Genomic DNA, 15,544 nt, shown 5'->3' on the forward strand with positions numbered 1-15,544 from the left:
CTCCTCCTCCTCCTGTTCCTCCTCCTCCTCCTCCTCCTCCTCCTCCTCCTCCTCCTCCTTTTTCTCTAAATAATTTTCTTTAACATTTCTAGCAGGACAGTGCCATTGGGAAAGAATCCCATCAAATACTTTGAGACCACTGCTGTTCTTACAAATTCCGAACTTATTCTTTAATGTTAAAAGACATATTTTTTCTGGATATGAAACTATGTGTTTAGTTTTGTCTTTCAACATTTTGAATATTTTATTTTACCTTCTTAACTATGTGACTTCTGATTTCTGCTGTCAATTTAATATAATTTTAATTAACAAACAAGAATACTATATATATTATATGTAAATGATGCTTTGAAATATGTATAATTATGAACCAGCTCAATCATACTAATTACCTTATATATTATTTTGTATTTTCATTATGTGAACACAAATCTATTCTTGTAGTGACTTTTGAAACAGATTGCTATTAAATATTCTCACTATAGCATATCATATGTCCCTCTCTCTCTGATTCTTTTTCTGGCTCTCCTTTAAGATAGCATTTTCTCTTCCTTGGCTTTTTTCAAGATTTTCTATTTGGGGCCAGGGAACTAGCTCAATGTGTAAAGTATCCACTGTGAAAGCATGAAGAGTTATGTTTGATACTCAGAATCCATATAAAATTTCCAGGTGCATGGGCATTCCATTGTAATTCCAGCAATGGGAAGGCAGGGCAGTAGTTAGATCAGATCCTCAAGACTCTCTGGCCAGCTAGTTTAGCTAATTCCTCAAGTTTCCCAAAGCAGTGAGAGACCTTGTCAAAAAACTAAACCAACCAACCAACCAACCAACCAACCAAACAAACAAACAAACAAACAGTCATTCAACCAATCAAACAAACAAAAAAACCCCCACAAAAACCGAAGTAGATGGTACCTTAGGAATGACACTTGAAGTTGACGTCTGGTCTATACACACAAACACATACACATGCACCCGAATGATCAGGCATGCACGCATGTGCATGTGCACATACATGTTTACACATTTTTTTAACTCTTTGTATTTTACTTTTTGCAGTTTGAGAATGATGGCCTTGGGTGTGCAATTTCAGGCTATGCTTTACATTAATCTTGCTTGGTATTCTTTTAGATACTGTGATCTGTTGTCTGTCGTTTCCATCACCTGCTGTACAACCTCGAGATTCCTCCTTGGCCCCAAAGGTTTACTTTATCTGCCTTTGGGGCTGCTTTCAATGGTCTGGATCTCATCTTCTTCACTTCAGAATGAGCAAACCTCTTCCAGAGTCCTGGTCTTTTGAGATGAAATGCTACCTAGGAGTCTTTCTCTCAACTCTTTGGCTCTTCCTTGATACTACTCTCTATGTATAACTATTTAGTGGTGCTGTTTTTCTTATCCATCATATACAGTAATTATAATCTTCATGAGAGTAAGGACCATATTTATACTATTCTCTCACACCAAGTATAAGGTAATGCACATAGTAGGTTTTTAATACACATTTTTGAATGAAGGATGCTTTTCTGGATTGTTTGAATGTGTATGTTTCAGGAGGTATAGAGAGGGAGAGAGAAAGTAATGTGTTTGTGTGCACACATGTGCATGTGTGTCGTGTGTGTTGAGCATGTGCTCATTTGTGTATATGGTATGTATGTGTATGCTGTGTACATGTTCATTTGTGTGCACATGTATATGCATGAATTTGGAGGTCAGAGCTTGACATTAGATGTCTTTCTCCATATTCTTCACTGGTTTTTTTTTTTTTGAGGCAAGGTCTTTATTGAATCTGGATTTCGATATACTAGTGGGCCAGCAAGCTCCAGGGATCCTCCTGTATCTGCCTCTTCAATACTGTGATTACAGGTGACAGCTTCTAGATCTGCTGTTTAGAAACTGGAACTCAGGCCCTCATGCTTATGTGGCAGCCACTTAATGGACTGAGCCCTCTCTGAAGCCTTTAAGAAATGGTATTTTTTAAAAAAAAACCAGTAAGGACAACTAAGATATGTACTTCTTATTGCCTGGTTTTGCTTTCAGCCTTATTTCATAAAGTAATTGATGTGTACCCAAGGTAGGTGACATCATAATTTCCAGATTATGGATTGGAGAACCAAGGCAGGGAGAACTTAAGTAAGACATAGGGAGGCTGAAAGCATAGATTTGACTCATTCTAGTCTCAGGGCTTGTGTGTGCCCAACGTCTAGCCTCCATCATATCTGAAGACGAATCCTGACACTTCTTTTGTGCTCTTAGCTTACACATGACTCTTACTCCATGGCTGGGAGAAAAGATGAGCAGGAGATGATAAACTTCATTATGCTCTAAGTATACCCTTAAAAAGTATAATACGGGGGGTTGTTTTATTGCCTTAATAGTGTGTTTATGATCAATGATTGATATGAGGAAACAAAAGTAGGTAGGTTTATCCTCTATTTACACCTAAATGACACTCATATAATGAGTTTATGGGAATTAATTGCCTCTGTGTTTTAGGTCAGTGCTTCTGGGAGTCTTTTATAACATAAGCATGACAGACTTAGAAACATTCTAACTTTGAGTGAAGAGATCAACTGGGGAAACAAGGATGCAGGGAAGCTCTGAGGAATGGATACGTGAAGGGATGAAGGCAGACTTTCTAGATCTAAAAATGCCCAAAGACATGGAAGTTGACATACTTGTCTTCTTATTGAATTGAAAGTGAATACATTAGCTTGCTCTACATAGTGAGCTCCCAGCCATCTTGGCCCGTTCCTAGACAAGCTCCCCAAAAGAATATACCAGCATCTACCATGATTTATCACAATGACTTTGTAACTCAAAGAGAGTAAGAAGTTGCTTTAGTAAAATGCTTTTAGTTTTTAGGTTTATTTTATTGTGCCTTTAAATCACCTGTCTGACAGAATATTAAAGTGAAGTCAATAGCAGATAGATCTATGATGCAAAATAAGAGACTGAGTTTCTTGTGAGGTAAAATGACTTGCAGAATTCCAGTACATCACCACTACTACCACTGCCAACAAGACACAAATGTTTAAAATCTATAGATTCCTATACTGGGAGCCTGCACACATGGTTTGAAGAGGGATTTCATATTAGACACGCATAGACTCATGTTCGAGTTCTGCCAATTTTATTCACTGGCCACCATTTGAGTATGGTGATTTTTAATTCCCTGTGTTAAACATAGTGCTGGCAGCCTTTCTTATGGCTAGGGCTTGCCTAGTAGGGCATGGGTTAGCTTGTAGTCGGTGCCTAGTATTTGTTAGCTGCTGCCATTATAGGCACTTCATTGAGCCCAAGGTATTAAAGTGGTGTGTATCTTTGGGTACCACTGGCATGTGTTGTAAAGTAGCAAGGCAAAACTACCTGGATCCTGCTTTCAGCTTAGCTAGTCATATGGTCAAGATGATTATTTCTTCTAGGCTTCAGTTTGTTAGTAAAATTAGTAAGTCAGAGAGATTTAGTGAGGCTCAAGTGAGATTATTGGTATGAAGATATGTAAAATGTGACATTTGAGTTATAAAGAGCATATATGCTGGATTCTGATATGGTGTCTGGATACAGAAAGACTTGAAGAGAAAGATGTTACTGAATTTTAAGCTCATTTTTGTGATTATACTGCTAAATAAAACACACTAGCCTTAGAAAACCCTTATAATTTACACAGATCAAGGACTCTCAACACTAATAAGATTTAATCACAAAGGGGCCTCACAGCACAGATACTTGGATCCCTCCCACCAGGTTTGCCAATGGTAGGGCATGAACCATATTTTTAAAAAGCATGTCTAATGTGTTGTTTTCTAATATATATTGTCTAATATACAGCCAAGGCTAGTAAAGACTGAATTAGATTTAGGTGTGTAACCTATCAAGAAGTGCTGGATTTCGAGCCACTAGCTCTGGAATCAAGCTTAAATTTTGTTACTAGCTAGGAAAGGAAAATTAATTAAAAATATTAAAAACCCATTGGAGATTGCAGAAGAATTTTGAGAAGTTGCTGTCTCTATTTAAGACTAATATAACCAGTAGTTCTATTAGCCTAGGTGATGTAGCCATGGTATCACTGATGATACTAGAAACAGATTCAAGAATCTGTGAAATTAAAAGAATCTTGTTTGATAGACTCAACTTAATTCTAGTGTAAATCAACTGATAGATTTTATCTTTAAATAATTATTTATATTAGCCTGTATATATGTTCATCATTGGAGTAGTATCTGCTCTATGGCAGATGCTTAAAAATATTGGTTAAGTAACTAAATTAATAACCACAATGACCATCCATTTTAATGTTATACATACTACTATTATTGTTTCCTGTACACAGAATGCCTAATGTGTTAAAAATGCAAAGTTAGTTTCTTTTCTGAGAAGCAGTGGGATATTTGATGCAGTGGTGTAAAAATTTAGACCTCCAAAATATTTACAGAGTTGGAGGTCTCAGATAACATTTAAATTGTCATTATCCTTAACTTCTTAGATGTCAATGGAAATTCAGTATATTTGAAGTGCTTCAGACCTTCCATCCTATCTATAATATTTGAACAACAGAACAAGGATGTATTGATACCATTGGTTATAATGGTGTTCATTTCCCTTTTTGGATCAAGAGACCCAAAGCTGCAAGTTTGAAAGATGTGTACATAATTTTTTCCAACCTACTTTAAGAAACATTTAGCCTCCTCTCTAGCCCACCACCCACCAGAAGTATTGGAAGAGAAAAGTTATTAGGACACAGGGGAAGTAGTACCATTTAGAAATAGTTCTTTGGTGGGGGTGTTCAATCTTCATTGTCAGGGTATCAGCAGTCCAGTTCACTAGCAAATACCAAATATGAATCAGCAGCTACAGCCCATTTCTCTTGGCAATCACCACACACAAACCAGCAAGGACACTTCAATCCTGAAGAAACCTGCAAGGCTCACCAAGCAGCTTGGGGCCTTGGAAGTGACAAGAACACCAGAAACCTCAGGACCAGTTCTTTGGCAAGTTTCTCTCTATGGAATCACCACAAGTGGCACTCAGCAACACAATGTAAGGCAAACCAATACATGTCACTAGTGAAAAACAGCAAGGCGAGCAAAGCAAACCAGTGCTTCAATTCCTACTGTTTGTGGGTCATATTTATATTCCTTCTGAACATCATGCATCCTTTCACGTTTGCTTTAGCAAAATATCCTTTCATTTGCGTGCCCCAGCAAAACATCATTTGACATAACTGACTTTCCAAAGAAACTAGAAGTTTCCACTTCAGAAAGATTCTAAATGTTTCTCTGCATTTTGGAAAGCTTAAAAATTTTTGTCTACCATGTCAAACTGTGCAGTTTAAGATGAAATAACAAAACAATTAAAATGAAAATCAGACATTCAAGTTAATGTGATGAAGGTAGACCAGATATCTAGATCTAAGACTTTCTGTAATATGATATTACAAATGCATTCTCATAGATCCAACATGAATATTTAAAAAATCGTATTCTAAGGTAAAGATATTATAGGAGGAAATAAATGACTGTGCCACTTGTAGGTCTGACTATGTGACAAAGACTAACTAGTGGCTTGTGCTTTTTCAGAGAGTACTTGTACCACACATATTACACAATTACATAATTAGTAGCCTAAAATATACCAACATCGAAAAATCAGAAGTCTTTACATTCTTAAAAATTCTCCTTCTCTCTAAAATGTCTTAACTCTATATTTCTTCTTGGCAATAAAAGGACTGGAAGGTCTCTGATCCCTTCAAATGGGACAGATAGCCTAAGAATAATCCCACTTGAGTGGGATTCCAGAATAATTTCTATGATTATCTCTCAGTGTACACAGTTGTAGTTTTGGCAGAGTGTGGCAGTTAGCATGGCTAGTATCCTCTTGGTCACTTGTGACTCAACAGAGTTTATGTCTGGTACGCTGGCCCAGCTCCTTTACATGGTAAAGCTCAAGTCGTCCGACCCAGAGCTTCCCCTTCCACAGTTACTTGGGATTCTTCTTTTTTCCATCTCCCAAATCCAAACACTTTGGTTTTGTTGGTAATTACTTTAGGATAATGTGTGCAAATTTGAGCCATAATGTATGTAATAGTTTTGTCGATATCGTGGCAAATTACTATGAACTGGGCAGGTTAAAGCAAAAGACTTCATTTTCTCGCTTTGGAGAACAAGACTCAAAAAGTATTGTCTGAATTTCTGAGGGGGGATGTATTCAATGCTTGTTTAATATTTTTTGATAACAATTCTTGGCATTCCTTTATTAGCTGGAGCATCTCTTCATCTCTCCCATCAGTGGTGTTCCTCTCTGTCTGTGTCTCTATTGCTCTTCTCATGAGGACACTTGTCATATTCAACTGAAAATCACCCCAGTGACCTCAATTTTATTTTCATCTGTAAAACCCTATTTTCAAATAAGGGCAGATTCATAGCTACTCAAGTTCAGGGTTTGAATAAATCTAAAGGACACAATTGACTGCATAAATCAGTAGACCAGTTGGTCATGCTATCTACCACAGATTCAATAGCTTTCTGCAAGATCCCCTTCAGTTCTCAAAACTACACTGTTTAGCACCTAATCCAAGGAGATTCTTAAGTCCTGTAAATTTCTCTTTCTCTACACTACCTCCTCATGAAAATTTCATTTTATGTCACTGTTTTATAAAAAGATTTCATTAAATATATCTGCAGTTGAAGTGCTAAACTATCTCAACTCTCTGAATTTTAATTTTGTCTAATTAAAGATTCATAGAGGTTCCAAGCATTTGCATTATTGATTTTTGTTTATTTTCTTCAAATTTTGTTGTTTACATTGTGTGCTTTATATCTTTATATTTTAGTTATTCTTTCATATAATATCACTTTTACTACATAATAATGCTGATATTTAATATTTCTTTCCTACATACCAACTGTACCTCATTATGCACACTCAGTAACCTTGTTCTTTATAATAGTCTCAAAAGGTAGGTGCAATTCTCCATATTTTATAAATGAGAAACTGAGGCTGTGTAAAATTAAAGAGAAATTTCTGGGCTCCTGAGCTGTGACTTACAGAAAGCTATGATTCATGCCTAGCTCCAAGATGTGGGACTTTAAATGACTTTTACTAGTATTCTAAGATGAGAATAACAAATATTAAAAGTAAGCCAACATTTGTGTTTTTATTTACACAAAACACAGAATCATAAGAAGCTTTAATTTGGTAATTAGATAAAAACAAATAAGCTTTGTCCATTCTGATATTCCTCCCAATACCTCTCAACCCTAAGAAGATCTGAATTGCTTTCTATCTATAATCTTAAAATCACACGCGTGCACACACACAGACACACACACACTCAGAGACATACACACAGACATAAACACACATACATACATGCATTTGCACACACACATGCACACATACCACACACATTCACAAAAATACATACTCACATACATACTCTCATACATACAATGACACACACATACAAACATACACACACTCACTGACACACAAACACACACACATATAGACACACAGACATACCACATAAACATACACTTAAACACAGGCACACATGTTTACACACACCACACATGCATATGCACACTACACATACATACACAGTCATACACGTACATGAACACTCACATGCATATTCAGACCCCTATAATGTCCATCAGGTTGCAAACTCCAGAGACTTTTTCTTTTTCTCCGTCTATAATTTGCCCACTACTTTTGGCTAAGATGTTAAAGTTGTTTCTTAGCTATCTCTTTAAGCCATCTTCTCCCTAGCTCCTCCAAAGCACCATTGTCTGTGACAAGGAAAGTTGACATGGCCCTAACTGTATCCATGCCTATCTTTGACTGTTGAAAACTTACATTTAATCTCTGCTTGGCCTGGAATTTGTCAAGCAGGCTAGGATGACTGGCCACAAAGTCCCAGAGACTCACTTATCTCTAATTCCATGACATTGGAATTACCAATGTGCCATGTACTTTATGTATGTATGTACGTATGTATGTATGTGAGGATCTATCTATCTATCTATCTATCTATCTATCTATCTATCTATTTATCTATCTATCTATCTCTATCTTTGGCTACTAATCTCTGTTTCTATCTTGACAGGACTTCATCTATGTCTCTTACAGGCATGTGCTCTTGTTTCAACTTTCTAATACTGATAAACAAAATGGATCCCATTCAGCATGGCTTCATCTTTAATTATATTTTTAAAAACTTTATTCCCTACTGAGATCACATGTGCAGATATTGAAGGTTCAAGGTATAGGTATTGAAAATCAGAGCTTCAGGCTGGAGAGATGGCTCAGCCGTTAAAGCCTAGGCTCACAACCAAAAATATAAGAAAATCAGAGCTTCAACACAGCGTGCATGTGTGTGTGTGTGTGTGTGTGTGTGTGTGTGTGTGTCACTTACAGGCTTTGAACTAGTGCTCTGACTATAAAATGGAGATAATAATACTCTCAGCTAGCTATGGCTCTTGTAAGGACTAAGTGACAACTATGTTTAAGGCTCGTATAGTATCTGCTACATACCCCAGACTTAAAGTATTCACAGCCCTTTATGTTTCTCTCCACGTTCTTCCCAGCTTTTTTTCCTTCCCCTATAGATACCGCAGTGCCTCTTATGGTCATTTATGCTTGCTCAGGTTTGAAACACACATCTCTCTATAGCTGGATCCATCCTCTCTTCCTTTAATCTAGAAGATGATTTTGAAGTGATTCTTTCAAACTAATGTATTTCCCTTTTACAGGATCTATAGGGACTCATAGTCCAATGATAGGTAAAAGACTTCTTTGTGTTCACCAGTACACAATCCCCAAGTCTCCTGCGAGCACCGTTTCTCTCGATGAAGAAATTGGTGGAGAAAGCTGTCCTTCCCTGTCATCATCCAGTGAAATGGAGGAAGATGATCTGCTCTTTACTGTCAATGAAGAGCAGAAGCCAACTAGACGACTATCCAAGCAGACCTGGATCAGCCCATTTCTGGAAATGCAAGCTGCCAATAAGCTTCTTAAAAGATCACAGTCAGTGAATACCATTTCTCTGGAAGCTGCAGGTAGACACATACCACTTCAGAACCATCCCTTGGGCAACTCCAAGGGAGATTCTGGTAGGTCTCACACTGTAGTTTCTAACTTTTCTTGTCTCAGCTTGTCACTTTCTGGGTTCTAACTTCAGTAGAAACTGATTATTGAATCAGTGATAAGCCATAATCGTCTAGAAGTATGCTAAGGGCTGTATCAGTTGGACTTAGACTACTTGTTGACAAGCATGACATTCGAGGTGATATCAGGTGTGTACTGTTGACAAGTTATTGATAATTAAGATGTTTTACTGGACAATGGCAGTGACGTCATTCTAACCTACATATATGTTAAGCTGCTATCATGCACTGCACTCTATGCTGAGCCTTTTAGGTCCATTTACAAAGCTGTCGCACAGCATTTAGGCAGCTACTCTCCTCGCTTTACAAATAAAGGCGCTGTGAATTAATAGTATAGGGTAATATATGTGAAAATTAGGTGTTTCAACTTCAGCTGCCACAGTAGGAGAAATGATTAAAAATAAGGGAACAGAGGGTTGGGAGATAGTTCCGTGGCTAAGGTGTTTGAAAGATATGAGTTCAAATCTCTAGAACCTATGTAAATGGGGCACATAAGCACATGTCTATAATCCCAAAGATATATCCCATTCAATCATGAGAACGGGAAGTGAGGGAAACATGAGAATCCTTGGAAGTTCATAGTCAAGACATCTCAGCATACTCAGTGGTGAGGGACAACAGAAAGTAGAGAGGCTGTCTCAAACCAGGTGAAAGGTAAGAGCTTAAACCTGAAGTTGTCGTCTGACCTCTACACACATGCTGGGTGCATCCACGTGTCTGTGTTTCCATACTCACATGTATGTTTATGCATGCACACATATGGTAGGCACACCTGCACACAGCATACATGTGTATATGCACACACAAAGGTTTTTTTTTTAAAAAAACAAAACTAAGTGACTAGATATAAAGAAATGGAACATAAGTAAGGGGGTTTGGAACTGAAGACCTTGGGTCAAGTCTCAGCTTCCTCTTATGTCAATTCTGTAACCACGATAGAGTTCCATGGATGCTCCTTGAGCTTAGTCTCTTCATCCGTAAATCAAGGATGAGTAGCGCTATGAAGAGTGCTGTGAAGGCTTGATGCCCCAGCGTAGGGGAATGCCAGTGCGAGAAGCCAGGAGTAGGTGGGTGAGTGGGGGAGCACCCTCATAGAAGCCGGAGGGGGGTAGAATAGGGGTTTATGGAGGGAATACCAGGAAAGGGGATAACATTTGAAATGTAAATAAATAAAATATCCAATAAAAATAAATAATTAAAAAAGAAGAGTGCTTGTAATTAGAGGGTTCATTAAAAAAGTTCCCTAAACACAGTAGAGACTATGTGATGTTGGTGTTTATGACTCTGAAGTTCAAACTGGAGAGAAGATGTAAAGAGAGCAGTAGGAGCTACTTCACAGAAGGGAGGATTAGGTTGATGTTACGTAGCTTTCTTCTGATGGAGGGTTTTTTTTTTAATTTTGGGGGTGGGGTAGGGTAGGAGGAGGGAGATTTCACTCTAGATGCTAAGACAGGTTCTGTTAGATAGTCTGCTGGTACTGAGTCTGAGATTCTTTGATGTCTGGGATGCTGGACCCAATAATGGGATGCAGATTATGTGAGTTAGTTAATACTTTTTAAAAAATGTATGTGTGCATATGTTTATGTGTGTTCAGGTATCCACGTGTGTGTGTGTGTGTGTGTGTGTCTGTGTGTGTGTCTGTGTGCATGCATGCATGCATATGTTTATGTGTGCATACATATGTATGTGAAGGCCAGAGGACAGCCTCATATCTCACCCTGAGGAGTCTGCCTCCTTTTGAGACAGGATTCACTGGCCTGGATATTACTCATTAGGTTAGACTGGCTGACCAGAGAATCCTAGGATCCCCCGATCTCCACCTCCGTAACTCTGGGACTGCAAACACCTGTTCCCACACCGGGTGTTTTTTACATGGGCTCTGGGGATCTAATTCGTGTGAGGCAAACATATTATCAACTGAGCCATCTCTCCAACCTGGGTAGCTTCTTTTGAGTCTTGCTCTGTGTAAGGCAATGTACCAGTGTAAATATACACCTTCAGTTTTAATTTATACGACTACTAAGACAGAGAATGTTATTCTCATGATTTAGAAACAGAATTGGAGGTCTGATGGGGTCATGGTTGACATCATGATTTAAGCTTTTCACTGTGACCCCAGGTCAGAACATCCTCGTGCTAAGACATTAAGAGGACAACGACAATTCTTCTGTCTTAAGCACTTTCTATGTTCACAGCGTTTAACCCTTTGCCATGGTCTTTCTTCAAGTATTTAACTAGTTTAATTTTCCATGGTCAAGTCTTTAGTGGAATATGATACTTGGATTTTACTAATCTTCCTTCTTGCTTTGTTTTTCTCTTTGGATTTATCAACAAATTAAGACTTCTAGACTTACTCATGAGTTGGCGTCCTTCACCTCACTTCTCTCACCCCCAATAGAATATAAGCTATGCACAGAAATATTGCTCGCTCTATTCTTTTATGTATCCTTTATGTTTTAAATGTTGTTGGGCGCCTTACCAGTTTCTCATATGTTAGCCAGTGAATAAGTGAATGGAAAATTTAATTTCATCAGCCATCAAGTGACATAGATAGTAAAAGCTCCATGTTCCCAGTGAGAACAGAGAAGCACAGGCTAAGCTCATGTTCCAGGACTGGACTCTGATGGCCTGCATTGTGCTAGACTACACTCTCACACTAAGCCTGTTGCTTGCCAGATGCATCATCATGATTCCTGGAGTGTTCTGAAGGAAAGACTGTTCACTGTTTACAGCTTAAGAGATAGGACAGTATACTCTGCCTATGTCATGCCCTATTATGTCATGTCTTATTACGCTATGTTTCAGAAATTTAGTAGATTTTTATGCACTAAATATAGTAAATAATTAAATGGCTCATTTGCAAGGGCTGGAAGTCCATATTAATAGGTATTATTAGGTTTTTGCACAGCACTAGACATTTGGAAATGACATTCCATTTTTATGTTCAGTAATAATTCTCACTTTGGGTCAGTCAGATTCACTAAACTCTTCTTGTGTTATTTGTCTATTTGTCAGGTTTACTGAGTACATAGTGGAAAACACGCAGTGGCTCAGAGGTACAAAGTAATCTGGTGGAAATTAAATGTATTTCCTTAGAGATACCATGGCTGTTAACATCCTGTGTTAGGAAGATACCATTATACCTTCCAATTTTATACATTTTAAAAAATAATTCTGTGGGTCATTTAAAATATTCTAGCAATGTTTTTGATGCTGAAAAGATTATAGAGACTTGTAGAGAATATTTAAAGCATGTACATTATCTTAATTTATTACGAAAAGAATAGACTTCTAATGTGTGTGATCAATATGTAGAATTTCTCAAATAAAAAATGTAATACTATATGCATAAAAAGCAAATAGAATATATAACAATATAAGTATAGTTGAGCAAAGAAGAAAATTAAACCCAATACTAATGACAATGGGAGAGCATGTTGCTGGATAGACTCAGCTTCAGGGTAATCTATTTTGTGTTTTCATTTTTCATCTGGCTTTACAATTTCTAATAAAATCGACCATGTAACTAACTTTTGGATTTGCTTTCAGATCGTTAGCTGCCAATCTGAGCGGGCCATTGATCTTTTCCAGAGTATTTAACATGATTCAGTAACTTTTCTCTTTACAAACTTCTGAAATAAGATGGCATCCTATTTTCGTCGTTCTCTTGGAAGATTTGAACAGGTTCTTTTGAAACACTGCTCTTAACACTCCGGATCCTGTTTCAGGTGCCAGCAAAGGAAAATTCAGCATTTGGTTTATGTCACAGGGTAACCAGGGATTCTATTTTCTCTTTCCATCCCAGCTGCTGCCCTGTGATCCTTGTCCAAGGGCTGGAGTTCCACTGTCGCTCTGCTTTTTCTTCCAGGTCCTGTGTTGAGACCTTTTACCGCCATTGGCCTCTGCAGAAGTGTCAGTCAGAACTCCTCTTCCCAGCCCATCAGCTGTAAGACTTCCGAATCTGTGGAACAGGATAAAGTGGCAGTCTCGGGATCCCCAACACAAACAGATTCCCTAACAGTGTGCGGAAGTGCATTAGGGAGAGGCGCAGTTGCCATAACACCGGAGACGCCCCTCAAGCATCCTCATCTCCCCACCGAACGAAAGCCAAAGGCAGCTATCTCTTTCCCTGCCCGTGCTGTCAAAGAGCCCCTGCCTCTGCTCGTGGGCTCTTCTACCCGTTTATTTTCCAAGAAGTTAATGAAGGTTTGCTCCTCAGTGGCTCCGCGCCCACCCCGGGATTTCCGTAAGGCTTGTTCACAGAGTCTTTCGAAGCCCGTGGAGAATACTCACACATACTGCTGAGAAGGAATTGTTCTGCGAGCTCTGCCCATCTTCCAATCAATGCCTGCCCAGAACAACAGAAAGGGCCTCAGATGTATTGGTTTCCACAGAACCATTGTTACGCTTTGTGAAGCATTTTTGAACCTAATAAATAATGTCAAAAGTCTCTATCGCCGCCAAAAAAATGTTCTTTTTGAAGCATTTGTAATAGTATTTTTGTTCTGCAGTGTCTCCCACTGTTACAAAGAATTTGCACTGCACAATGCACCGCGTGCCACTTTGCAGCGTGGCCTGCTGGGATCCGGAAGGTCGGGATTTTGTTTTGCTGTTACAGGTAGAAGGTTTCACTTGCCAGGCTAGGCTTAGGGCTAAGGATATTTTCTAACGGCCTTCCGGATTTCTACGTAGACTTTTGGAAAACATAATTGAGTGCCTGTAATATAATAGTTAACACGAAATTTGATTGTTTCTGATGTGCCTTGGGAAAGTATTTAGGTTATATGAAGGGTTTTGTGTCTGAAACCTGAAGCCAGATCCTACCTAGTGGCTTTGAAACACTTGGAAGTAAGTTTAATATATTTGTTTGTTCTGTTTTGTTTTGTTTTAAAGGAGGAGAGTCCAAAGTTTCTGACTTGTAATATGAAAGTCTGGCTACTTAGAGAATGTACTATCAAACTGGCCATTCTAAACAACACATTTAAAACATTTTGGGTAACTTAGACTCACATGGCTGTTTTCAATCTCAATATAGTGTCTGCTAGCTTTATCAATGATTTTATGGGATGCCATTGGTTGCTTCTGATATTCATGAAGAAACAAGAACCAATGTGATCCACATGCAGTCTGTACACTACAGTCTACAGCTGCCTCACAGGCTTAGATTTAGGAAGTTTGATGGCTGGAGGTTAGAAAGATTAGTTATTTTAATATTTTCCCTTTAGTTCAATGTCATATAAATGCTTATAAGCAGGTATCGGTATGGTAACATTTGAGACATTGAGCCCTGTGTTCAAATTTTAATTCTCAGAATTTGGTTTTTAAATACTTATTTTTATCTTATGTTTATGGGCTTTTGCCTGCATGTATGCATATGTTCTATACGCATGCCTGTTATCCATGGAGTCAGAACCGAGGGCATGGGATCCCCTGGAACTTGAATTGCTGGTGTTGTAAGGTGAACTCAGGTCCTCTGCAAAGAGCAGCTGGGGCTCTAACTGCTGAGCCGTCTCTGTATCTCCCAAAGTCTCAGGATGTCAATGGGAGTGAAAGCTGTTGTATGAAAACTGTATTACATTTAGGAATGTGTTTAGTTCCCCTGAAAATTATTTAATTTTTAAAAAACTAGCGGTATTTGCTACGAGTGAGAAACTTTGAAAAAGTGATGTACCAAACTCTAAAGCTTTCAGGTTAATGAGGTTTTTAAGATGTGTTTAATTATTACTTGTTATTACCATGGTTTATTATGGAGAACATGCTGATGAGTATTCTTGGTATCTGGTCATCAAAGTTCATGGGACCACTGTTCAACCCAACGCCCTTTGGTTGGGGAGCAGTGTGTAGAAAAACTGATGAGTTTATATAGGCTTTTAATTCTGAGATATTCTAACACGTGATTCAATTATGAGTTAGCATGCAGTGTTTCTAAGGCAGGAGAACATTGCCCAAGAAGATTCATTATCAGTGAACTAAAATTCATAATAGCTGATACTAAATCAGAAACTGGATTTAACATGTTAGTTGGACTCCCTACCTATGGAGGTACAAATGAGTGAATTTATCTAAAAATTCAATGCAGAAAAAGCAGTTCTGTCCAGAATTGAGAAAATGGATACAGGCAACAGATGCAGATATGTATATATTACAGTCTGAAGTAGCTTCCCAAATCTCTTCCATGGAATACTACATGTGGTGTGAGCTGGAAAGTCTGTAGCCAAGTCTTTGAGGGGTGGCGCACTGTGATTCCTCTCAGAGCCACACAAACATATTAGGCCCTAGATATACTTCACAATAAAAATTCAATAAAATCTACTTAACTCAGTGCACTTCATCTTTATCAGAGATCCTTGGAATGTGTACAAGTATTTTTGTTTGTT

General features: G+C 38.2%; 1 protein-coding gene across 1 annotated transcript in view; it reads left to right on the forward strand.

Annotated features, from left to right (window-relative positions):
- Window positions 1-13,629, forward strand: part of CUNH12orf42 (chromosome unknown C12orf42 homolog) — a 149,322-nt gene extending 135,693 nt beyond the window's left edge. The window contains exons 5-6 of the mRNA XM_028778027.1: window positions 8,754-9,113; window positions 13,036-13,629. Coding sequence (XP_028633860.1) covers window positions 8,754-9,113; window positions 13,036-13,472 — 797 coding nt within the window. The 3' untranslated portion in view covers window positions 13,473-13,629. The remainder of the gene's footprint in view (window positions 1-8,753; window positions 9,114-13,035) is intronic.
- Window positions 13,630-15,544: the final 1,915 nt, after the last annotated feature.

This window comes from Grammomys surdaster, unplaced genomic scaffold, assembly GCF_004785775.1.
Source record: "Grammomys surdaster isolate TR1022 unplaced genomic scaffold, NIH_TR_1.0 322, whole genome shotgun sequence".
NCBI lineage: Eukaryota > Metazoa > Chordata > Mammalia > Rodentia > Muridae > Grammomys > Grammomys surdaster.